Source organism: Diabrotica undecimpunctata, chromosome 2 (assembly GCF_040954645.1).
Source record: "Diabrotica undecimpunctata isolate CICGRU chromosome 2, icDiaUnde3, whole genome shotgun sequence".
Taxonomy (NCBI): Eukaryota; Metazoa; Arthropoda; class Insecta; order Coleoptera; family Chrysomelidae; genus Diabrotica; species Diabrotica undecimpunctata.
The window spans coordinates 108300554-108326081 of record NC_092804.1 but is presented as its reverse complement, the minus strand read 5'-3'; the positions used below and the strand labels follow the sequence as shown (position 1 = coordinate 108326081).

Genomic DNA, 25528 nt, shown 5'->3' with positions numbered 1-25528 from the left:
TTTACATGTCTAGCAACAATATTATTATAGTAATATTTTTAAAAAATAAGGCTATAACATAAAAAAATCACTCAAATCGGACATCAGGTTTAAGAAAATTCGAGATATCAAAAATGTCCCAATTTTAAGGTGGTGCTTTAATTTTGCTGCTTAGTGTATTTGGTATCTTGCTGTCGGAAATATTACAATCATCTATTTTTTTCTCACATAATTTTAAAGCATTCGGAACTCATACCAAGTTTCTTCTAAATAAATAGTAAATATGCTTATATTTGTAATTTAAGTCTTATTTTAAGTCACCACATGTCTTGCGATAAGATACTTTATTTTGAACTATTTTGAATACAGTTAAAAGTGGAATTTCTGTTAAATAAGATATTGCTTATACCGACAGTTTTTCATTAAAGTCAAATATTCTTATGAAGATTTTTGTATAAATTGAAAAATGAGTGCTGTTTTTCAGCAATTAAATGCACTCTAATCTTCTTTACGAGTACTTTTTTGGGAATTACATTCACATTGGCGTATTATATGTGTAAAGAGGGGTTCTGCGTATTATATGTGTAACTATACACAGTCAAGTAGTTCGGCGAGACTATCTCGTAATATGTGTAAGACGCCGTTGTGATATATTTCGGTTTGTTAATATAATATGTAAAGGAAGGTTTATATTAAGGAGCTGTGTTAATATAATATGTAAAGGAAAGAATATATCAAGGAGCTGTTTGATGACGATAGAACAGAAATTCAAATCAAAAACATATCGACTGGTCCAAACATAACACTCGATGAAATGGAAAGAGCTATAAAGCTATCAAAGAATCGGAAAGCAACCGGTCCAGATGAAATTCCAAGCGAAATAATCAAACTGCTCAACGAGAAGGGCAAACATTCATTTCTAAGCCTCTTTAATAAAATATACGAAACAGGACATATACCAATAGACTGGCTACTGTCAACTTTTGTAATGATACCAAAAAAAAATGCCAAACAGTGTGGCGATTATCGCATTATCAGTCTGATGAGTCATGTACTGAAAATTTTCCTAAGAATACTGCACTCGAGAATTTACAACAAAATAGAAGTACAACTAAGTGAAACACAATTTGGTTTCAGAAACAACCTCGGAACCAGAGAAGCACTCTTCAGTTTGCAGGTCATGGTTCAAAGATGTAGGGATATAGAACAATCAATATATATGTGTTTTATCGACTTCAAAAAGGCCTTTGACCGAGTAAACCATGACAAACCATTATAAGTGTCTTGCAACAGGTGGGAATTGATGATCGAGACCTCCGTATTATCAAAAATTTGTATTGGCATCAATGTGCCTTACCACCAAATCGTAAGAAACGAGGAAGACCAAAAAGAACATGGAAGGAGGGAATAACAAAGGCAATGAGCTCCCGAGACTTGACCGAAGAACAATGGAATGATAGAAATTCGTGGAAATTAGGCATCGGACAACGACGCAAGACGTTTTGAAACCGATATATATATATATATATATATATATATATATATATATATATATATATATATATATATATATATATATATATATATATATATATCAATGTGCAAACATACGAGCTGGACACAACACGATGGAAGCAGTGGAAATACGATAGTGGCATAGTGTAAACACTTGTTTACGCCAGTCCAGTGCTGTCTGCCAGAGCTGTCTCGAATAGATAGCTGGTCTATTTTTCATGCCAGTGGTGCTCCTCCGCGTCCATTCGAACCTTGGACATGTTCTAGACAGATGTAAATGCATCATTCCAGTCGCTGGCATACCTGTGAAGAGTACAACAAACGACTGACTTCACCAAGTAGTAACTGGCATGCCAGTAAGACTGGCGCCATTTACTAGATACGTCTAAACCTGCCTTAAACTATTGTATTTAATATGTGTGTCCGGTTTGGGTTTTTTAGGTTTTTTATCTAGATACTGACATACGTTGAAGGATATGAGGTGCGTTTTTGGTTTACTATTTTTGTTATAGATTATTCACAGACGTATAATATCGCATCAACATAACCCAATTCGTTCTAAATCAATTGATTGTAGAGAAGAGCTGCCAAATTTTATTTATTTAATATCTTTTTCCTAATAATTATGTCAAATATAGGTCTGAATTATTTTAAAGTAGACTTTTAGTAGAAACGGGAAAAAAATCCTTACAAATTTTTTAGTAAAACTGGAATTACGATTAGCTATGAAAAGTTTATTAGCTATAAAAATATTGGTATTAAAAATTATACTTAAACCTAACTGTTACGTAAATATATAGAAAAATTATAAGTACACTAAAAGGCAATTATTATTTGATTAGTTTTAGTTTGTTATTTTATTAAAGTTTATAGTTTTTAAACATAATATTAGAATCGTAAAACTTTCAGCACTTGTTATGTAGTAAATTAAAACTGGAAAAACTAGAAATGTAAATGGTATTTATATATAATAGAAAATAAGAACTAGAAAACAAAACGTTCAGAGAAAATAACAACTTAGGAAAATAGGAATAGAAGCTATTCAAGGCACTTACAAACGGCTAGACGCTAGAAAATTAATGTCAAACATATGTGACACTCTGATCCAAAAGAGAAGAAAACGAAAAATATCAAAGATGACATGAGATTTTACAGTTGGATAAATCTTGAAACATAGACCACATCTACAGTAAGAAGCAAAATTAATAAAAAGAAGCAAAGAGGACTGTAACATATTTATATATAAGTAGAGAAATTGTACCCTTTAGACCAAACGGTAAAAGAGTTTTTGACTCTTTTGCCTTTTTCCTTTTCTGAACCCTTTATTTATGTCTTCCAATAACGAAGAAGTTTATTATCTCATAAATAAATAGAGCTAAGTAATATTTGATCACACTCGCAAAAAATGCGAAGATTACCGTACTATAAGCCTCATGAGTATCTCCTAAAATTGTTTCTAAAGATAATTCATAAGAAAATCTACAAGCTGTGTGAAAGTCAAATTTCCCCCAACCAGTTCGGGTTCACAAATGCTGTTGGTATTAGAGAGGCTTTGTTCTCAGTACAAGTCTTATTCCAGAGATGCAGAGACGTCAACTGCGACGTATACGCATGTCTGGTTGATTACGAGAAAGCGTTTGATCGAGTACAGCACGCCAAGATGATGCAAATACTAAAAGAAATAGGAATTAACAACCAAGATCTGAAAAAATAATTGAAAGTCTCTACTGAATCAGACAGCAAATCTCAGAGTTGAAGGTGAACACACTGACTATATGAAAATTATGCGTGGAGTGAGGCAAGGCTGTATTTTATCTCCTCTAATCTTCAATCTGTACTCTGACAGAATATTTATCGAAGCTTTGCACGAAACTGAAAAAGGTATTCAACTAAATGGTTGCCGGCTAAACAACATCAGATACGCAGATGACACCATAGTATTTGCGGACAACTTAGAAGACCTACTTATGAAGAAGTTCTTATGAACAAAATCACTTATTACAGTCAACAATATGGACTCAGTATAAACGTTAAGAAGACAAAGCTTATGATAATTAGCAAGAAAAGAATAACAGAACGTCAACTCTACGTCAAACAATCCTCTGTTGAAAGAGTGACGCACTACAACTACCTCGGCACCATAATAAATGAAGAATAGACCAACAGCCAGGAGATTAGAGCACGCATCGGAAAAGCTAGATCCACCTTCAATCGGATGGGGGCCTTCTTCAAGATTCACAACCTCTCTCTTGATACAAAAGTAAGAATGCTGCGATGCTACGTCTTCTCTGTCCTTTTTTATGGTGTTGAATCGTGGACCTTGAACGAAGATATGTGCAGAAAACTGGAAGCATTTGAGATGTGGCTATATCGGAGAATGTTTAAGATCCCGTGGACTGACCGAGTCACAAATGAGGAGGTCCTTAGAAGAACGAATAAGAATCGAGAAGTACTGACCACCATCAAATCTCGAAAGTTACAGTTCTTCAGACATATTATGCGAAATGAATCCAGATATACTCTCCTTTAATCCATCCTGCAAGGAAAAATATTTGGAAAACAAGGTCCAGGAAGAAGAAGAACATCTTGGTTAAAGAACCTCAGAATCTGGTTCAATACAATATCTGTGCAGCTTTTCCGCGCTGCTGCAGATAAGATAAAGATTGCCATGATGATCGCCAACATTCGTAACGGATAGGCACATCAAGAAGAAGAAGAAGATATTTGATGTTTATTTTTAAATAACAAATTGGTGCAGTACAAAGTACAAAGGTTGTACAGTAAATTTACAAATCAGTGAAGTATAACATTATTACTGTGATTGACATAAGCGGTATTATTGTTTATACTGAAAGCTGACTTTAGATTATCTAAAATCATTACTGGGGTTTTGGTTATTTATTAACTGATATGTACGGTATAATTATGTAAAAATAGTTCAGATTTGCTTTAAAGTTAAAGAAGAATTCGAATTAGGATGGCAAATTATGAAATATAATAGTTCAGATTTACTTAAAACTTTAAGAAGACTTTTGAACTAGGATAGCGAATAGCTGATTTCCAAAGTTTTTATTAATTAGTTTATTTCCTTTATTTATCTAATGTATTTTAAAATAATAAATTATAATATCCATCTAAAATAAGTCAAATTTTAAATTTTGTAAATAAAAAGATATAAATGCACTTAAGCTAGATGCAGCCCTGTTCAATTACACTTATCAATTAATCGACCATGAATATTACAGCGCACTTCACATTTTTGTACGTCATGTCATTTGTGTTAGTCAGTGGCTGTTTTTTGTAGGTTAAAAGTGCGGCGTGTTAATGTTAATGGTGCTTTTTTAGTGTTATTGATCGTTAGGTTACTGTAGCATACAAAAAATGTCATTTAATAGAGACGGTAAGAATTATCAAAATTTATTTAACTTGCTTATCTGATGAGTTCTGTCTGACTTTTACTTGACATTGAAATTTAAAATAAAACATTTTAGCGGCGAAGGAAAAACTGTTCCATGGTATTATGTTATTCAGGACCGGCCTAAAAACTTTAATATTTGTAAAATAAGACATAATTCCACAATATTAAAAAATAAAGTAATACATTATCTGGTATATAAAGTTTATAATGAAAGGTGAACATCATAAAATATTATAATATACTGCTATCCTTATTTAATAAACGCAGTTTTTTAATATCACGTTCTGCTAAATATTTTATCGACTTCCCCAAATGTTTTCTTGTTTTTATCAGAATGTATTACATAATATTTAGAATGACTTTATTTATTTATAGTTTTATTATGAAATAATATTACAACAATATGTATACATATAGATACCAATATGTATTAAAAGAAAAAATTATTACAAATTAAAGTTATTTTTAGTCCTAGAGTTCTTTAAACAAGTTATAAAATAGCAACAAAAAAAGATTCTTTACTTGATTATAGATTTATATTATATGTATAATCTCTGGAGGCTAATAAAGTAAAGACACAATCACAGAGCCAAAATTTGCTATTAATTACACCAAGTTATAAAAAGAGGCGGCAAAGATAAAAACGAATTAGTTTTTTAAGGAAGTATACGTTATATTATAAAAATTATATTATACTCCTATATAAAAATTGAAAACTCTTCTATTAAGTTAATATATCATTCTCAAACAGCTTCTAGACTAGAAGAAAATACATTTTATGAGATAAACGATAATCTAGGCAATATTAGCTTCAAAACACTCAGAGTTGATAGTAAATCAAGTTTCTTGATTTTCAAGAGATCTTAACAGAATACAGTATACTAAATCTCATTTTGAGAAGCAATATTTCCTTTATTTAAAGGAACCATAAAAATTCTTTTTAAGAATTCTAAAACTCAATGACGTCCGTGAATGGAAAAGTTATGAGTTTTTTTTAGGCAACTCTATAATTTATTAACAGTTGCGTACACTATAACTTTATAGCACTTCTCAAAGGAATTCTTCTATCACCATGGTACCATCTATACCATCAAAAGTATTGTAAGTAACAATTTAAAACCCGAAAAATGTCCAATTTGTCAACATATTTTTATAAATTCAGCTGAAAGTTCAACTGTGACCTAAAAATTCGTTTTTCTTATTAATAGTATATTGATTAGCAAGTAAATTATAAAAATATAATCTTTGTGGATATAATCAGAGTACTCCGCTTTCAGTTGATTTAAAAGACAAGATATAATTTATATTTTGTATAAAATATATCTATAAGAAAGTCCTTTTGTTTTATAGTTTTACCCAACCATCTCCAACTTTACCCATAATATCAATAAATTTTCGTCTCGTCAACTACATCGTATACCTTACCCAACAAAATTTAAAAGACGCATTGAAAAACTTGTTTTATAAACAATAAAACATACAGAAATTATAAATCGACTTCGATGAATTAAATAATCTGTATCTTGAAATTAAAATCCACAGAAGAGAGAGCATATTGATAAAAACAATTTTTTCCATGCCACTTCAACTCTGCTGAAGTGTTTAAATAATAATATATAAGTTTATGATAACGAAATTAATAATTTTAGAATATTAAAACTGTTACGTAAAATATATAACTGTAATTCAATGTCCAAAATGAGCTTAAATGGAAACAAAAATTTTAAATACAAACAAAATAAAACAACATATTCGGCTGTGAACTTTTATTTATAGGTAACAAATTTAGAACTCCATGTCTTATAAAATTTATTTATTCAAGCTTTTTTAATTGCTTACTGTCTAGTTTCCTCTAGTTTTTCTTATCCTTCTACCTATTTCTTTTATTTTGTCGTTGTCTCTATTTTTATTATCTTCCATTTATATTAGACCCTAAGACTTATTCTTGTCTAATCTTAAGGTTTTAGTTGTATTTGTCACGTTGTCTGATAGTTATCTCGCTATCTTTTAAAAAGTCTTGCTGCTGGTATGGTGCATGTTGGTCTTAAATCTCTTGTTGTTCGGGCTAGTCTTTTACTATCTATTGCTTTAGAATGCTGCTTCTATTCTCTTCTTCTATGTTTTTCTCATTGTAAAATTGCATTTTACATAGGTACATGGTTATTTCATAGTCTGTCTCAAATACTTTCACAGCAATTATTGATGTCAAGATTCTTATTTCTGACATTGTAAATATCCTTTTTGTTTCCGCTGATGATTGATCTCACACCTAATTTACATATATGTACATTTTTCATCTAACCTCATAGTGTTATTCTTCCAGGAGACATCTCTTTTAGCTGTTTTATTTGCTTGTTTTTATAAACTCTTCTTAATGTTTCTATAGCTGCATGTGTTTATTTACAGATACTCGAATCTTGATACTTGTTTGGGTATTTCTTTATTGATTAAAATTTTGCATCGCTTGGGTCCTCTTTCCATCACTTAAGATTTCGTATTAGATATTTTTCTACTGTATATCTCAGCCGTTGTTTTGAATTGGTACCATTCGCTGTCGGTTATCTTCTTTCTTAGGATAGCTTCGTCGGCATTTGTTTTCTGCCTAGATTGTAAGCTTGCTTTTGATTATTTTGTTTATTATTAAGTTGGAGAGCTATCTCAATATCTTCCAGAATTTATATATACTTCGGATGATAATTCGTTATTAACTCTAATTTTCTTTTTGTTGATAGTGTTACTTTTTCAATTATCTTTAGTATTCTATTGGACTAATTTTTTTTAGTAATTGTATCATATCTTCCAATTTAATGCAGTTAAAGGCTTTTGTCAGATCTACAAAGCTTAAATAGACAGGTTTGTAGCACTTCGATGCTTTTTTACTAGTTGGTCTTGCTATAAACATTGCATATACAATAGATCTATTTTGTCAAAAGCTTTGTTGCGTTTCACTTATTATGTATTTTTCATTAACCTTATTGGCAAATATTTTAAGAATTTTGTTAATCAAACTAATTTTACATTGCCTGCATTTTTCTTATACCTTTTGATAGTTTATTTACGTCTATTTAAACTATTGGTCAATAAGTTTGTTGGCATCCAAATGTTTATCATTAATTATCATTCAGTTCAAATATTCCCAGCTCTTAACAATTTGCTGACTCCTTCTTTTTTGGGTGCCATATGCTATGCAGCGTCTAGGCATTTAGGCTGATTGTGGATTGTACAGGAAACCTTCTTCCGCTTTTCATATTGTCGTACTGACATCAGGTATGCTGCACGAGTTCTTTATGTCTTTGGACCATGAATGTTGCTTCCGCCCAGGGCCTCAGAAATTAACTTTATCGATCAAGATGACATTTAGGAGATTATATTTGTTATCTCGTAGTATATGGCTTAAGTATAAAACTTTCCACTGCTTAACAAGATCTAATTACTTAGAAACTTAAAAATACAGACTCTTTACTAAAACTTCCCAAGTTTTTTCCATTACAACAAATTTTATTTTTAATTTTCGATTGCGTTTAATATAAAGCGTTATCGAATAAAGGAGTAAATTATAAATGAAAATCTACAATTAACACATAGAGACACGATGTTACAAAGACAGTTATGGGCGCATAATATTAATAATATGTAAGAAATCTGACAATCTAAAAGAATGTACTGATATGAGAAAAACCTAAAATATATTTTAGAAACATTGATTTTTAATAGCATCTGGATATAATGGCATTTTAGAAATCAACTTATAAGTTCCTGCCGAAATGTTTAAATTGCTTAAATATTTTGTTTCTTTTCAGAACATCAGCATCTTAGATACAATCCACTTAAATCAGAATGGATCCTAGTATCTCCACATAGAGCACTTAGACCTTGGAGTGGCCAAGTTGAAACACCACAAGTAGAAGTCGTTCCACAATTCGATCCCACTAATCCACTATGTCCTGGTGTTACCAGAGCTTCTGGACTGGTAACTCCCAAATACACTTCTACATATGTATTTACCAATGATTTTCCAGCTTTATTGGAAGAAGGTCCAGAACCAGAGCCCAGTGATGATCCCCTTTTTCAAACTAAAGCTGCCAAAGGAACTTGTAAGGTGATCTGCTATCATCCACATTCCAATGTATATCTTACAAATTTAAAGTTGGATGAAGTAGTTGCGGTAATAAATGAATGGATAAACCAACTTAACGAATTGGGTAGGAAGATCATTTTCTTTAATTTTGTCATTTTAATTATACTTTTTGAAACATACATTAAATTAAATGGCAGAGAATCTAAGACAGAGAAAACTAACATAATTTTTAAACGTTGGCTGTTTGTGTTTTAAGACATGGCAATATTCCAGCTAGCTTGCATCTGGGCGAATTTTATGAACATCGTTCAAAATCCTTAATCTCAAAAACACCGGAGCTATGTGTGCACTAACAGTGCAAGTTCGTCATGTCCATGTGGCTTGTCTAGTTATTGTATCAGTTGCTTTTATAACCATTAAAACAACAAAATTTTAATATTGCAACCAATACAGTATTGAGACTGGCCGCCAATAAGATTTGTTCTTGAAGGATATTGCATAATTTGACAATCTATTAAAACGTTATCATGCAGATGATGAAATGATGAAAATGTGTTAAAAACCTAAAAAAAAATGTTGACTAAAAAATTTAATGGCGGTAGTTTAAACGAGCTCTAAAAGAATTTATTCTATATTCTATATAATATAGCATTATTATAACACTATTATCCTTTGTGTCTATACCCAGCTACCTGGGTATCCTTGTCAATTGTTATGTAAATCATTACGATAGTCCAAAATTTTGTTTTATTCCAGCTTCTAGTTATTCCCAAAATTAGTTAGAACGGAGTGATTTATAATAAAAATAAAAGAAAAAAATGCATACAATATATTAAAAATAGTTGTCAATATTTTTACATCATTACGTCCACACCCGTGGCACCCGAGTAACGAGGAACACTAATGTTAATCATGAAGATAAGTGTCTATTTTTTTCATTTTAAAAGTGATATAGAAACATATACATATATAGATTACATGATTTTCGTGTCTTTTTTAGCTGCTTTTTTGCTAGACGTCCAAATGTAGCAATTTCCACTTTTGAGGCGTCCAGTGGAATCTCGAAAAGATAATGACTCTGATTTATTATTTGAATCTGTAGGTAGAGGTTTTCCTAACATACACTCAATTCCTGACCTTGATGAAAACGTCTATATACATTTGGTACTTTAGATTTGCAGACATTGCAGACATCACTAGTTGTTTTCCTAATTCTTGAAGAGAAGTTTCAGTTTACGCTTACTAGTTTCAGTAACAGTCTGTGGATTATTCTCTGTATAAATTATATAGGTTGCTAGGTAAGCTACGTCTAGAATATTGTAAAAGAAGGCTACTAGTCAACGCAAAGTTCTGCGTTGATGATGGGAAACCATTTTGTTCATGTTGTCTATGCTTCCTTTAGTTTTATTATAGTGTTAGAATTATGACAGGTTTATTTTTTGGGCCACTTACATTATCGTTGTCATGTGTTGACAACAAGATAACGCTTATTTTCTTTTTTGGCACATACGAACAAATGCTAATATGATCTGCACTGAATCCGTACCAACTAATGATAAATTCCAAGATAATAGGAGACAGCTAGTGGAAGAGTTGTGAAAAAATTATCCATTGTTGTTTCGTCCAGAATGTTTGTATCTGTGACACAAATCTTTTACTATGGCTTCACGTAGATTATTTTCACATCCAGTTGATTTTTTTTCAGCATTATTTATCCAGTAAGTGTATACGAATTACGGGTGTCATAAATTCACCAAACCTTGATCCCATACTTGGCAGGTTTTGATGGCACGTATTAAGTAAAACGTGTACTACCTCTAAGAGGAAAAATAAATATTCATCTACAGTAATAGCTGCAGCTTTATCATTTTGCAAACGTTCGGCACGTGTTTTGTCATTATCAAACCGTAGGAATATGCCAATACTTCAAAACCGATTTAGTCTCAATCACTTTGGAAAGAACTTTCTTGAAAATCGTTAAAATCTTTACCACTAATCATTGTCGTCGGTATCGATTGCAGTCTTATTATTGATATCAGTAAAAATGTCCTCTATGTCAGAAGCTTCATCTCCATCTGGTTTGCTTTATGCAACATAGTCCTCATCTGATTGCTGATTTTAGATATGTTTGTTTACTTTCTCATAAAAATCGTCTATAAATTGTTGCAAGTACTTCTGTTATACTGCTCTTTATACGTCATTCTAAAAATGAATTATCTATGTATAAAACATTATAAAAATAATCCGTAATAACTTATGGGTTATTACTCTTCTTGCATTATTACAACATAAAATACGCATATAGTCACAAAAATATTAGCAGTCACAACTTATAAGCACAGTTAAATGAACACTACAAGGAAAAGTAAACAAACCAGTGACAAGCGTCTGTTATTTTCGAAACCTACGAGCGAAATGTACCGAAACATGGCCGGGTACCTGGTAGCACGTGTATAGACTAACGTATCAAGTAGTTGGGTATAGAAAACCGGTTATATAAGCTGTCGAGATATATACTAACCTATCGCTGATAGGGATAAAAGCCTAGATGTGGCTACCCCTACAGTTAGGTGGCATAACCACAGTCATTAAAAACAGAGGGTGTTCCATTACCCAGGACACCTTAAGTAACTTTCAGATCATAAGCCTCCTCACGTAAGTCACACGATGAGGAGGGGTGGAGGATAAACCTGGGGGTCAGATAGGTACCACTTCGACTAGCGAAGTGTGACCGGTTTGATCTTCGGACATGTGGATCCCATTCTTAGATTGGTATACACATGTTCCTAGGGGCAGGGTTGATCACTGCGTGTGTGTGTAACCTATCGCTATAAGTTTAACAGTAATTATTGTCTATTAAATTGGATATTTTAAAGACCCTTGTTCTAGTACTTATGTATTTACTATTTATTACTTCTATGGGTGTTGTATTACTATAACCTTTAGTTGTGAAAATTTTTATGTTAATAATGTAACTTATTATATTTTATTACTTATTGCATATTATTATATTATATAAAAATTATTTAATATTTTTAGGTAAAAAGTATAGATGGGTACAAATTTTTGAAAATAGAGGCGCGATGATGGGTTGTTCCAATCCCCACCCCCACTGTCAAATATGGGCATCCACGTTTCTTCCAAATGAAGCTAGAGTTAAGGATGAAAACTTACGCGAATATTTTGCAAAACATAAAAGACCTATGCTAGCTGATTATGTTCAAAAAGAAATACAGAAGAAAGAAAGAGTCGTATACGAAAATGATGAATGGGTGGTAGTCGTACCTTATTGGGCTCTATGGCCATTTGAGACAATGGTACTTCCAAAGAGAAACATAACTAGATTTTCAGAAATAGATACTAAGCAGAAAGAAGCACTCGCTTTAACTTTACAATCCATAGTTGCTAAGTACGACAATCTATTTAAATGTAACTTTCCATATTCTATGGGTTGGCACGGAGCACCGACAGGTGAAGATTTAGAAAAGTGCAATCCACATTGGACATTCCATGGACTATACTATCCTCCTTTACTGCGCTCTGCTACTGTTAAAAAGTTTATGGTTGGTTATGAGCTGCTTGCTCAAGCTCAAAGGGATTTGACGCCTGAAAAAGCAGCAGCTTTATTAAGAGAACAGTCAACTACAAGATTTGCTTGAAAAATCAAATTATCTAATTAAATAAAAAAAATTTCTTAATTTAATATATGCATTTACTATTTCCAATGGAACGAAGGGTTCTTTAAACCATTAATTTAAAATAGGGGCCCATTAACATAAGCACTTCGATGAAGTATTCGGGCATGCATTTTTTTTTAATGTAGACTCTGATTTTGTCAAAAAATAAATTTATTGAAAGGGCTTTAACCCCCTAAAAATACGTTTCACTATTTTCTCAAATTTTTTCCATCGCGTCAAAAACTGTTAAAACGAATATTGCAAGACAACACCAAACTTTATTAGATAAGAATACTAAATATATAACACTGAAATGTCATTAAATGGAAGTTATACATATAGTTTATTAACGTTCATGCAATAACATTTAAAGCCACTTTTCGTTTTTTTTAATATTTAGAAGGATCCCAACTCGTTCTATAACATTAACTCATTTCAAACCAATTTAGAAACTACATTTTGAACTAAATTATTTTTAAATGCTACCAACAATCCAAATACCGACATCAAACTCTTGTTTTCATGTAGTTGTTGATAAGATGGATAATATTTGATACATTCACGAAACAAGCGTTTCGTTTAATTTTCAAAAGATGTCTCTTTTTAGTAAATTAATATGGAAAGTTAAATTATGGCTATCTTAATACTTCTAGACAATTCACTTTGAAAGTGACATCTGCTTGCTTTAATTGAAAGCAATTTTCACGATATAATACCATGAATAAGAATGGGAAAATATTATGGACAAACGGAATACCAATAATAAGAACACACTCACGATAATAAATTTCATTGACAATAAAAATTAACATAAATACACATTTAAAAATACTAGAGTACAAAGATAAATGATAGATTATGTGATTACAGACAAAAAAAATATACCATAAACAGATCGTGAATGTGAGAAGCATGATGTCATCCAATGTTTTAAAAACGAGCACATTTTGGTATTTGATAAATTCATAATAAATGAAAGATGAAAAAAAAAAAAGATTGGACGAACAAAAACAGAAGAAATAATAAAAATTGACAATTTAAGAGAAAACTTAATAAAATCCTTATATCAAAAAAGGCTCAAGAATAAGATAGGATTTGAAAATAATGAAAATAAAAGCAACGTAGAAACAAGTAACCAAAAATTTAACAAAAACACGTTGGTTTACATTAGAGATTAAACAAAAATGTAATTAAAAACTGAAAAGTAAAAAAAACTGAAACTCATCGGTTGGTAACGAAAACAAAAGAGACTACCCACTGGGAAAAGTTCACAAAAGGACTGGAGTTCAATTTAACCTAACAAAAATAACTGTGTCGCTTCACAAGACAACAAAGAAACGAAATAAAAAAAACTGGTAGAAATAACACTTATACAAGAGGATACATTCCTTACAAAAATATTTAAAAAAAAAATCAGGAATCCTCACCAAAAGGTACTATAATAACTGACGACAAGGCCAAAATATATCAAACAGACGTAAAAAAAGCAGCTCTCGTGTGTATATCTAATGATGTATCACGTATGGTATAATCTCTATTTTTATAATTATTAAGTGATTGTAGAAGAAGCGTAGGAGATGAAGTTGACAAATGACAGATGTCTGTATTCTTAAAATGTATCCCCGTGATAGAATAATAATCGATTTTTTATCATTTAAAAATATTTAATGAATATTGTCGAATATAAGGGTGGACTGTTTTCAGTTGTCCACGTTGGATATAGTAGTACGAAAGCAGATAGCAAAATTAATGCCAAATTTGATGTTAAAAAAGTTAATTAAGTCAAATTGTGGAAAAAATAATAAAACCCTATTTGGGAGAAACAAAATTATCTTTAGATAACCTATTTGTATACTAGTCCACACTAATTGTCCATGTTTTATATATGTTTTACATAACGAAGCTACCCAGAAAAACCTTCACTAACAGATTTTCAACTTGAACATGAACATATTAGACATCTTTTGGAGATCTTTTATACTAATCAAATTCGAGCAGAGGGTCAGGTATTATTTTATTTAATCAAAAATAAAATTGTTTAAAAATTAAATATGGTTTCCAATTTGTAACGACAATCTGGTCGCTATAATGGGGCCACGTTTTCGACGTTATTCCGATTTCGACTTTTAAATCTTCAAAAATATGTGATCAAGACAGCTAAGAGAAAAATAAAGAAAGGAAACGTGTTATACCTGCACAGACCTTTGCAAAGAAATGTAAGAATAGGGAACGAAGTATAAGTAGGAATAAAACACCCGTGTCAACAAAGAGCCAATAAATCTAGATGAAGAAGCACTAATTAATTTCTGCGCCCAGAACACCTTGAGAATAAATAACAAATTGTTTCCACATAAACCACAACACAACAATACGTTTACAAACACCCAAGAACATAAATCAACTATAGATTATATAATAACCTAAACCTAGGTATTAGATTTCAGAACATTAATATCACCTACGCAATGCAAAAAAGTTTAACCTGAAAACATCAACACTAAAAACAGTTAGCTCCCTAGCTAGCAATAATAAGTTTCTTATTATTGCTAGGGAGCTAGGAGATGTAAAATTGTAATAAATAAAGAAATAATAGAATAAGTATCGAAATTCAACTATCTGGGAACGCAAATATCGTATTATGGAAACATATCCGAAGTAATCCGCGTAAAAGCTAATGACACAGCGTGCGTGTCAGGATGCCTACAAGACGTGATATGGAGAAATATGAACATGAGGATAGAAGAACAAACACGCATATGTATAGGACTTGTGTACGACCGATATTAACCTATGCTTTAGAGACAAGACCAGAAATAACAATTACAAAAAAATCTTAAGAACAACAGAGATAAAAACACTAAGGGCGATAGCAGGTTAAGAGACAGAATCCCTAATACTCAAATCAGAGACATTTGTAAAGTACATGATATCGTCAGAGAAGACAAGAATGTAACTGAATAAACACATTAACAGAATGGGAGAAGGCTCTCGGGAGAACCTGTAACTCCTAGAGAGCGCGTCCCCAGGTAGCGGATAGGGGAATGCCCGACCCGGTTTACCGGTGGATAGGAGGGAAATAAAATACCTCCGTGGAGCAACAGGTAATTCGCCGAATGATTGCCGGTATAAGCAATCCCCCACTTGCTGACCAACGGCTTCGGGTGGAAGAGTTGGTAGGTACTAGGGCACTCTTTTGTCCTGGGGCTGAGAAACCGGCCCCAAAGGTGGAAGAATCAGTGGTTTGGTCAACGGCATAAGAATATAGAAGGCGAATATAGAAACGATAAACCACTATATTATAGATCCCTATGGATATCTCTAGTACAATCATAATGGCTGTACAACACAACACAAACTCGCTTACTGGTCATGGACATCGGAGACCAAGATCCGGCAAGAGAGATGATTCCCATGACCATAGGGCCTGCCGAGTCATTATTATGGAAAATCCCTGTGAAATGCCCAATAATACAACTATAAGAAAAATCCACACGAATTGTCTGAAGAAAATTAACTTAGAACGTTAGGACTATGGCACAATCAGCAAAAATCCAATGCGCAATCAAAGAAATGGAACTCATGAAAATAGCAATAATGGGCACAAGCGAAATGAGGTGGCCTGATTTAAGTTTTTGTGACATAGAAGAATACAGAGTATACTATTCAGGATCAGAAAATGATAAACATGAAAATGAAGTCGGAATTATCACACATAAAAATATAGTCAAACATGTCAACAACTTCGTACCAGTGAACGATAGAATCCTCTTGTTACAAATAAATACGTCACCGATAAACACTAACATTATACAAGTATTTGCACCCACAGTAGACCACAGTCTTCTTCTTTAGGTACCGTCTCCTCTAAGGAGGTCGGTAATCATCACAGCTATTTTCACTTTTGAGATTGCAGCTCTGAACAAGTCGACGGAACTGCAATTATACCACTTTCTCAGATTGTTGAGCCAGGAGATGCGTCTTCTCCCAATACTTCGTTTTCCCTGTATTTTTCCCTGCATTATAGTTTGTAGCAACACATATTTATCCCCTCTCATAACGTGGCCGAGATATTGTAACTTTTTTATCTTAATCGTATTTATGATTTCCATTTTCTTTGTCATCTTTCTGAGGACCTCAACATTTGTTATTCGGTCTACCCAACTTATTTTTAATATTCTTCGGTAGTTCCATATCTCGAATGCTTCAAGTCGATCGCTCACCTCTTTCTTTAAGGTCCAGGCCTCCACCCCATACAGCAGCACCGAAAACACATATGAACGTAATATTCTTATTTTGAGTTGCAAACTAAGGTCTCTACTGCATAATACTTTTCTCATCTTATTAAATGTTGCTCTAGCTTGTCCAATTCTCATTTCTATTTCTTCTGTATACTCGTTATTTTCATTAATAATTGTACCAAGATATCTGTATTTTTTTACTTTTTCTATTGGAATCCCTCTTATGTTTAAAATGTCTTGTTGTTGTGTTTTGGAAATTGTCATAAATTTTGTTTTATTAGCATTAAGCGTTAGTCCGCTTTCCTCACTAGCATTTACTACATTTTTTAAAAGTGTCTGTAGATTTTGTATATTCTCTGCAATTAGTATAGTATCATTGGCATATCTAATATTGTTGATGGGTCTGCCGTTGACTTTTATTCCAATTGTTACATTTTCGAGTGATTTTTTAATTATTTCTTCCAAATATAGATTGAACAATAAGGGGGAGAGTATGCAACCTTGCCTTACGCCTCTTTTTATCTCTACTTCCTCCGTAGATCACAGTGATAAGGAAATATTAGAATTTTACAAACAAATAAGCAGCCTTAGAGATATACCGAGACATGAACTCCTTATAATCATGGGAGATTTCAATGCTTAAATAGGTAACGGAAAAGAAGGGCAACATATTGGTCATTATGGATTAGGAGAGAGAAATCAATGAGGAGAAACAATGAGTATTTTCGCAGCTAAACATGACTTAATCGTGCTAAACACATTTTACAAACTACCACCTAGACGCCTGTATACGTGGAAATCACTAAGAGACAAAGGAGAAAACATTATTATAAGAAATCAAAGAGACAAAACTTGTTAACAAAAGTGTCAAAATAGTTTCAACAGTGTTAAAACCTAACCAGGCGCTGATATTCAAGCTGACCACAATCCTTTAGTGGGTGTGAAAAGAACCAAGTTAAAGAAAACACGCAGAAAAACAGTAAAAAATGACATGCTAAAACTGAAATGTAGCGAAGTAAAAGAAACAGTCAGCAAAACAATAAATAGAAAAATCAAAGAAATCGATAACACAACGGAAAGCACAGAAGAGAAGATAAAATTCCTTAATAAAACGATAGACGACATTAAAGACAATTTTATGAAGAACGAGAAAGGTAAGAATAAGACATAGATTATGACAGAGATTTTGCAGCTCATGGACGAAAGAAGAAAAAACAAGAACAATAACTCTATGTATAAAACATTACAACGATTATACTGAGAAAGATCAGAGAAGCCAAACAGAAAGAACTGAAGAAAAAAATCGAAATTCTACAAAGTAAATACGACGACTTCAACGTACATAAAAAGGTAAGAGAAATTACAGGCAAATATAAAACCAGAAGAGTAAGTAAACTTGTTAATGATAACGGAGAGGTAATCGTGGACAAAGAGAATATTGATAATACCTGAAAAAATTATATACGAAATTTATTTTTTGATGAGAGAGAGAACCAGTTCCAATACCTACGGAAAGAGGACCACTATATACTAGTGGCAGAAATAAGAGCAGCCATAATATCACTAACAAAAGGGAGAGCTCCAGGACCAGATGGAGTACAGTCTGAATTCCTTAAACTTCTTGATGATGAATATTTAAGAATACTATGTAAAATCTTCAATGATATCTATGACACAGGCAATATTATAAAAGATTGGCTAGTTTCAGAATCTACGTTACCAAAGAAGCAGGGAGCAAAAAGTGCCAAGATTATAGGCTAATAAGTCTAACATATAAGCTATGCGAAGACAGAATCAAAGACACACCGTTTGGATTCGTGAAAGGCGTAGGTACGTGAGATGCACTGTTTAGTCTACAGGTATTATTCCAAAGATGCAGATATATGTCTTGCGATATCAATACCTGCTTTGTGGACTACCAAAAACCATTTGAAACAGTTCAACACCGAAAAATGATAGATGTTCTAACCAAAGCCCAAAAAGATGATAAAGACTGGCGTATAAAACAAAATTTATACTGGAACCAATCAGCCACAATAAGAACAAATCTTGGAGATGAACTGACCGAAGCGATCCAGATTCTACAAGGCGTTAGACAAGGCGTTTCACCTATATTATTCAACCTATATTCAGAAAAAATATTTAGTGAAGCCTTGAAAAATTGCGAACATGCAATCCTTTTAAATGGAGAACGCCTAAACAATATCCGCTATGCAGATGACACAGTTATTTTTGCAGACAGTTTAAACAGTTTACAGCAACTAATAAACAAAGTAAATGAAGTAAGTGAAAGATTTGGACTACAAGTAAACATATCAAAAACTAAATTTATGGTCATCACCAAAAATAAAATTAAAAACGTCCAACTGTTGATTAAGAATACACCAGTGGATCGAGTAAAATAGTTTACCTATCGTGGAACAATAGTAAACGAACAATGGGATCACTCACAAGAAGTAAAATGTAGAATAGAGAAGGCTAGGAGTGCATTGAACAACATGGTCAAACTCTTTAAAAGCCACAACCTTAATCTGGAGATAAAAGTAAGGCTCCTACGATGTTATATCTTCTCAATATTACACTACGGAGTTAAATACTGGACACTCACTGAAGCGATAAAAAAAAACTTGAAGCTTTAGAGATGTGGCTATACAAAAGAATCCTAAGGATATCATGGAGTAACAAGATAACCAACTAGACTGTCATACGAAGAATGGGGAAAGAAAGAGAAGTGATGTATATGAATAAAAGGAGAAAGTTAAAATATCTCGGACACATAATGAGAAACGGCACTAAATACAGATTACTAAAAATAATCCTGTAAGGCAAAGTATTCGGAAAGTAGCGACTTTTTTAGAAGAAGAATAACTTTGTTTAAAAATCTAAGAAAATGGTTCTCCACAACAACTAATCTATTTAAAGCATTAGTTAATAAAATAATTATATCCAGAATGATCGCCAATATTCGAAACGAATAATCACAAAAAGAAGAAGAACAAAATGGGAAGATAGAGACTTGCCCGAATAGTAGGAGATGGAAAACCGAAAGGTAAAAGACCACAAGGCAGACCCCCTAAAAGATGGAGATTTATCTGGCAGTCAACATCGCAAATACTGCTAATTCAAACCTTAAGGCCTCAAGGTCTAAGATACGAAGAAGAGTTTTGTTTAGTAGTTTGGCAACAAATTAACATTTTTAAAAGTATGATTTTTTTACATTTATTGTTCAAAATTCATATATTTGCACAAGACAAATAAAATATTCACAAACGGAAATTAGCCAATTCTAAATTATTTGTCAGAATGTATCTAAATCATTATTTGGTTAAAAATTCTCATTTTAGTTCTAGTTTAATCATTCGAGAATAAAGAGTGCATTAGTTTCAACTAAGTATCGATCAGTGACGGCCATTTCTCGGCCGAGTTTACTAAATTACATAATATCTAATGGCATGTGTAAATTAAAACACTATTCAAATCAATACTTCATTACAACAAAAGGGCTCCTGCAGGGTTGTTCCACATCTCCAACCCTATTCAAAATATACTTAGAGAAAACCTTTACTACATGGAAAAGAAAATGTGAAGGCATGGGAGTACCGGTACGGAACGAATACCTATATACGTTAAGCTTTGCAGACGATCAAGTAGTGATTGCACAAGACCAAGAAGACCTCAGCTACATGATGAAGAAACTACAAGAAGAATATACCAAGGCTGGCTTGCATATTAAGCTTGCGAAAACAGAGTCCCTATCTACAAGTGAAGACGATATAGAAAATCTACAGATTGATGACAACGTAACAATCAAAGGAAAGAATAAATTCAAATACTTGGGGTTTATAATCACGAAAAAAGCAACAACAGAGGAAGAAATTACTCAAAGATTAGGACAAACCAGAAAAGCAATCCGACAACTTAACTCAGTATGGTGGGATAGACAACTAAATATGAAGACAAAAAAAAAACACAGATTTATAAAACATTACTGCGAAGTATTATGAGATATGGGGCTGAAAATTGGATCATAAACAAGAAAAACAGCAGTAAGATAATAGCAACAGAGATGGAATGCCTGCGAAGATGCTGCAGAGTAACTTATAGTAAAGTTATCTATACTAAAGTGGTATGGACATGTAAGAAGAACTAGCGACAGCAGATGGATAAAGATAATAACCGAATGGAGCCCCATAGGAAGGAGGAAAAGAGGACGATCCCGAAAATCCGGGAGGAACGAAGTAGACGACGCCATGAGTAAGAGAGGTCTAAACGATGGAGAATGGGACAACAGAGAGAGATAGGAACGGTTGAGCGAGGGAAGGCAGTGAATACTGTAGAATCCCTGAATATGTATATATATATATATATATATATATATATATATATATATATATATATATCAAATCAATAACTGTTAGAGAGCTCCTGATGGTAATTGCTACGGATTTTTTTTGTGCACTTTATTAAATATTTATTTTTTACATATTATAGATTAATGAAGCAAGTACTTACTTGTACCATCCTATCCCCACTGCTATAAGCCCTACTGTAGCTGCGGCACTTATTCCTGCAACTATCGCAATTATATAAACTCCAGCGGAGTCTACGTCGGCAATTCCTGGTTTAAGAGGCACCACTTCAATGCCATCTTTTCTGCTTTCTTGGGGATCCTTGTCACTTCTTAAATTCACCAGCAACTTATCCGCTACTGCAGGAGTGGGTACTTCATTTAACATGGCTGTCTTTTCAATTCTAATTGTTGTTTCTGTAAATAGATAATAAACCTATTACAGTTGATGATTATGTTATTGAAAATAAAAATATAATAAAAACTTTTAGTTTTTATTAGCATTCCAAACCCACCCAATTCTACCCACATGGTTTCTTTATCATGTATAGATCACAAACTTTATAACTTATTTTAGCATTCAGTACAAATAATTAGAGAGTGTTCTAACCACAAACATAATTTGGACTTTACAAAACAATATCTCAGAAGTCTTCTTTTTTCAAAAACAAGTATTACACATTTCGCAGCTTGTCTAATCTAAGCTAATCTTTCCGATTCAGCAAAATGTTGGTAAAGGTCTAGTGTATTTTTATAGGGTTACGTATACCTCTTAACTTATCTGTAACTTTTTACAGCTCCAGTATGGAGTAAAAAAATATTTAGAATAGTGTACGTTTCTCTCACAACATCTGAAAGATATTGTTTACCAGAAGAGTTATCTGTCCTTCTATGGAAATTTTCTTTATTAAAAATTAATATATTATATTAATATTCTAATCACATATAAGTAGAATGCCAATTGAGTTATTCAAAGTTAAAACAAAACGGAAAAAAGTAAAATCACAAATAAACTAAATAATTAAAATAGTAATATAAAATTAAGGCTGTTTTATCGGTGCATCAAAACCTAGAGACAGTGTTTTCTCTGTTATTTACTGACAAAATATCTCGAAATTTGGACACGTTATTAGAAATTATGTTGCCTTTAAACTGATGGTTTTACTTTTTTTATTTTTTTTGAAACTTCTGTTGAAAAATTGGAATATACTGTTTAACGTTCTATTATAACCAAACTTTTTACGCCCATCACTCGAAAGAGTTTTTTTTTCTGTAATCGTTGATTTTTGTTTCACCTTTCTGTGTCCAGTAATAATCGAGAAAAGCGTGTTCCAACTTTAAAGAAAATTGCCTAAAAATACTGAAATCTAATAGTGAAACGTGTTACTCATCATTGGGCTTAGTTTCATCGTTATCGCCTTCGTGACGTCAAATCTCATGAACGTACGGTCAGTTAGTTCGTGTTAAAACTAATTTGAATGGAGAATAATGTATTTGTTGTCATTAAACTACCCGTCGGCCGGCGGCACTGAGTAAAGATGGTCTCGCGTAAGCAGTGTAGAAAAGTAAGTGATACGCCCATTTCAAATCGCAGTTGGCTTGAACTGCTAAAACAGCCTTAAGAATAAATTTTAATTAAAATTACTTACCAGGAACGTCTGTGGTACTTTTTAGTTTCTTATAAAATCTGGAATCGGATGGTAAATAGGCAAATTCTGACGGATCTTCAGCTACTTTGACACCACTAAACCTATTACTAGTAAATTCTTTGTTCTCATTATCATTTTCATGAACTTTATGGTGCATAGTCTGAGAACGTTCTTCATTTTTCTCCGAGTCTTCGTCGTTTCTTAGTAATCTCTCATTGTTTCTATAATTTGCACCAAAAATTGGATCATCCAGAATTCTTTCTTTTCCATCTTCAAATTTCTCATTGTTAAAATTTAAACCTAAATCATCGTCGAATGGATACAGTCTACGATCATCTAGAAGAGGTAAATTGGGAGGATCTATATCATAGTTTTCATTCTTGGTAAGTTTTTCCAGTAGATATTGTACTCTGGGATTGACAGATTTTGGTTTAAAGTGTGGATGATTTGGACGGTGTTGGTGAATATGTGACCTTTGCCAATCTATAACTTCCCTATAGTTTCTTAATTTCTCTGTAAAAATAAAAAATAAGTTTAGTAATATGACACTATTTCCAATATGTTTTGAATAATATTGGACCTCTTTGTGAAGGGGAGGAGATAAAAAATAGACAATTTTAGTAAAAAAAGATATGGTTACATATATCAAGAAAAAAACATAATATGTTATATATATTAACTCTTATGTTAATTTTGTTCAGTTTTGTATACGTAGATTACGTAAAAGGTATACCGGTACCTACATATGATTTAAATAGTTTTAGTATTATTTTTTAAATATTATTTCTATCATAAAGTGCATCGAATCTAGGCAACTACTACTAGGCATATGACCTTGGAGTCACCCAACAATGCAGCTGAAGAGTCTGGCGCAGAATAAAAGCACATAATTGAACATGAAGAAAAAAGTGAAGATAAAGAAAAAGCTGATGACTGCTTATGTGGACCAGCAAAGATAGAACTGTATGGCAAAATACTCCTTTCCATAAAACAAAAGCTGTCTGGCGGAATATTATACGTCAAAGTTCTAGTACAGCAAACTTTAGCTTAACATTTACGATAATAACAAATTTTCACAATACTGCAATACTGAAGATATACCAAAGATATAACACCACTCTTTAATGTTATAATGTTGTTTGTGCTGCGATGTAGCCAGATCATTTTCAATTACTGTTGAAGATTATTTGTTTTGATTATAGAATATCACACAGATTCTGAAATACAAGCAACAGATAAACCTACCCTAATGCAATATCTGGCTTCAGAATGTATAACTGTAGATGAGCAGCTTTGTATATGGTATAAAAATTCACTCAAAATATTCTGTCACAGCGTGCAAAAAAAATTTTTAAGATTTTTTGGGTACGCGCCATGAAAAATGCTTACCCATTACAAGAACAATTATAAGTATATCGGAAAGACACAACGTGGCAAATGGCCAGTAAATGTTAGAAAAAACAATGGTTTTGGGATTGCTGAATCCAAACAAAGGAGCTAGTAGAAACATAAATGCGGACAATTTTTTTACTAAACTACAATTGGTATATACACTGAATTCATGAGATATGTGTTTAGTTGGTTCTTAAAATAAAAGCAAGCAGTTTTTACAACAATATATGCAACGTTCGAAATCACGAAACATTTATTTGATTATTTTTGCATACACAAAAGAGGTGACAGTTTGCTCTTATGTTCACAAAAGGAATAAATCTGTAGTATTACTGTCCTTATTGCATAACACTTTTTAAGTATCAACCACATTATATGCAAAACCAGAAATAATTCTACAATCAAAGGAGGAGTTAATACAATGGATGTTGTCGAAATATACCACATAGCGAGGAACCCTCTGTTGGCCACTGGCATTTTTTTAATCATAGACATGGCTATGATTAAAAACACAGCTTCCTTCAGCACCCTTCTAAAAAATGTATGAAGTTATTGTACCAAAGCGGCTATAGAAGCCTGTCTTTGACATCAACTATTGCTACCTACAATACCAAAGGCTCAAAAAGAACCTCAACGTAACGCATCCGGACATGCCGCCAAGAAAATCTCAAACAGAAAAAGATAAAAAAAAGTTGCAAAATCTGTTTAAAGTCGGTTTGTTATCAACATTCAATAACCAGACCAAGATGCAATCACTGTATAAATAATTGAGTTGTGCATTGAAATTTTATTAGTTATAATAAAAAAAGTAACAGCTCACATAAATTTGTTTGGTTACAGTGCAAATGCAATCTATACCGAGAATCACCTGTACCTTTTTAGTAATTCACGACACTAAAAAATATCGTCCAGTGTTTTGCCACTTTAAGTTAATTGAAAAGTCTAAAAATGTTTATTTATATTTGTTGTATCTTATTTTGAGTTCTCCTAAAAAATCAATCACCTGGATATTTTTTGAAGGCCAAATTTAAACAGCAATAGTTGCATATATGTACCTTTCCAGTAATTTAAAGGTAAAGAATCAATAATAATAAAAAAATTTGCTGACATATGGTAAAATATTCATGATTAACTTAGTTATTTACATTCTTAACGAAATTATAAAAGAAAATGATTAAAATGATATAACAAAATCAGTTACAACTTTATTATTTTGTAAACTTACACTTAAATC

At 32.3% G+C, this 25528-nt stretch overlaps 2 protein-coding genes across 2 annotated transcripts in view; one reads left to right on the top strand and one right to left on the bottom strand.

Annotated features, from left to right (window-relative positions):
* Positions 1 to 25528, bottom strand: part of LOC140434766 (uncharacterized) — a 108067-nt gene that overhangs the window by 15569 nt on the left and 66970 nt on the right. Inside the window, exons 3-4 of the mRNA XM_072523263.1 lie at positions 22903 to 23415; positions 21418 to 21670 (exon numbers count right to left, since the gene is read on the bottom strand). Of these exons, the coding sequence (XP_072379364.1) occupies positions 21418 to 21670; positions 22903 to 23415 (766 nt within the window). The remainder of the gene's footprint in view (positions 1 to 21417; positions 21671 to 22902; positions 23416 to 25528) is intronic.
* Galt (Galactose-1-phosphate uridylyltransferase) lies at positions 4737 to 12693 on the top strand. Its single transcript, XM_072523262.1, has 3 exons — positions 4737 to 4894; positions 8713 to 9114; positions 12030 to 12693. Exons 1-3 carry the CDS (start codon positions 4876 to 4878, stop codon positions 12647 to 12649), a joined length of 1041 nt encoding a protein of 346 aa, XP_072379363.1. The 5' UTR covers positions 4737 to 4875; the 3' UTR covers positions 12650 to 12693.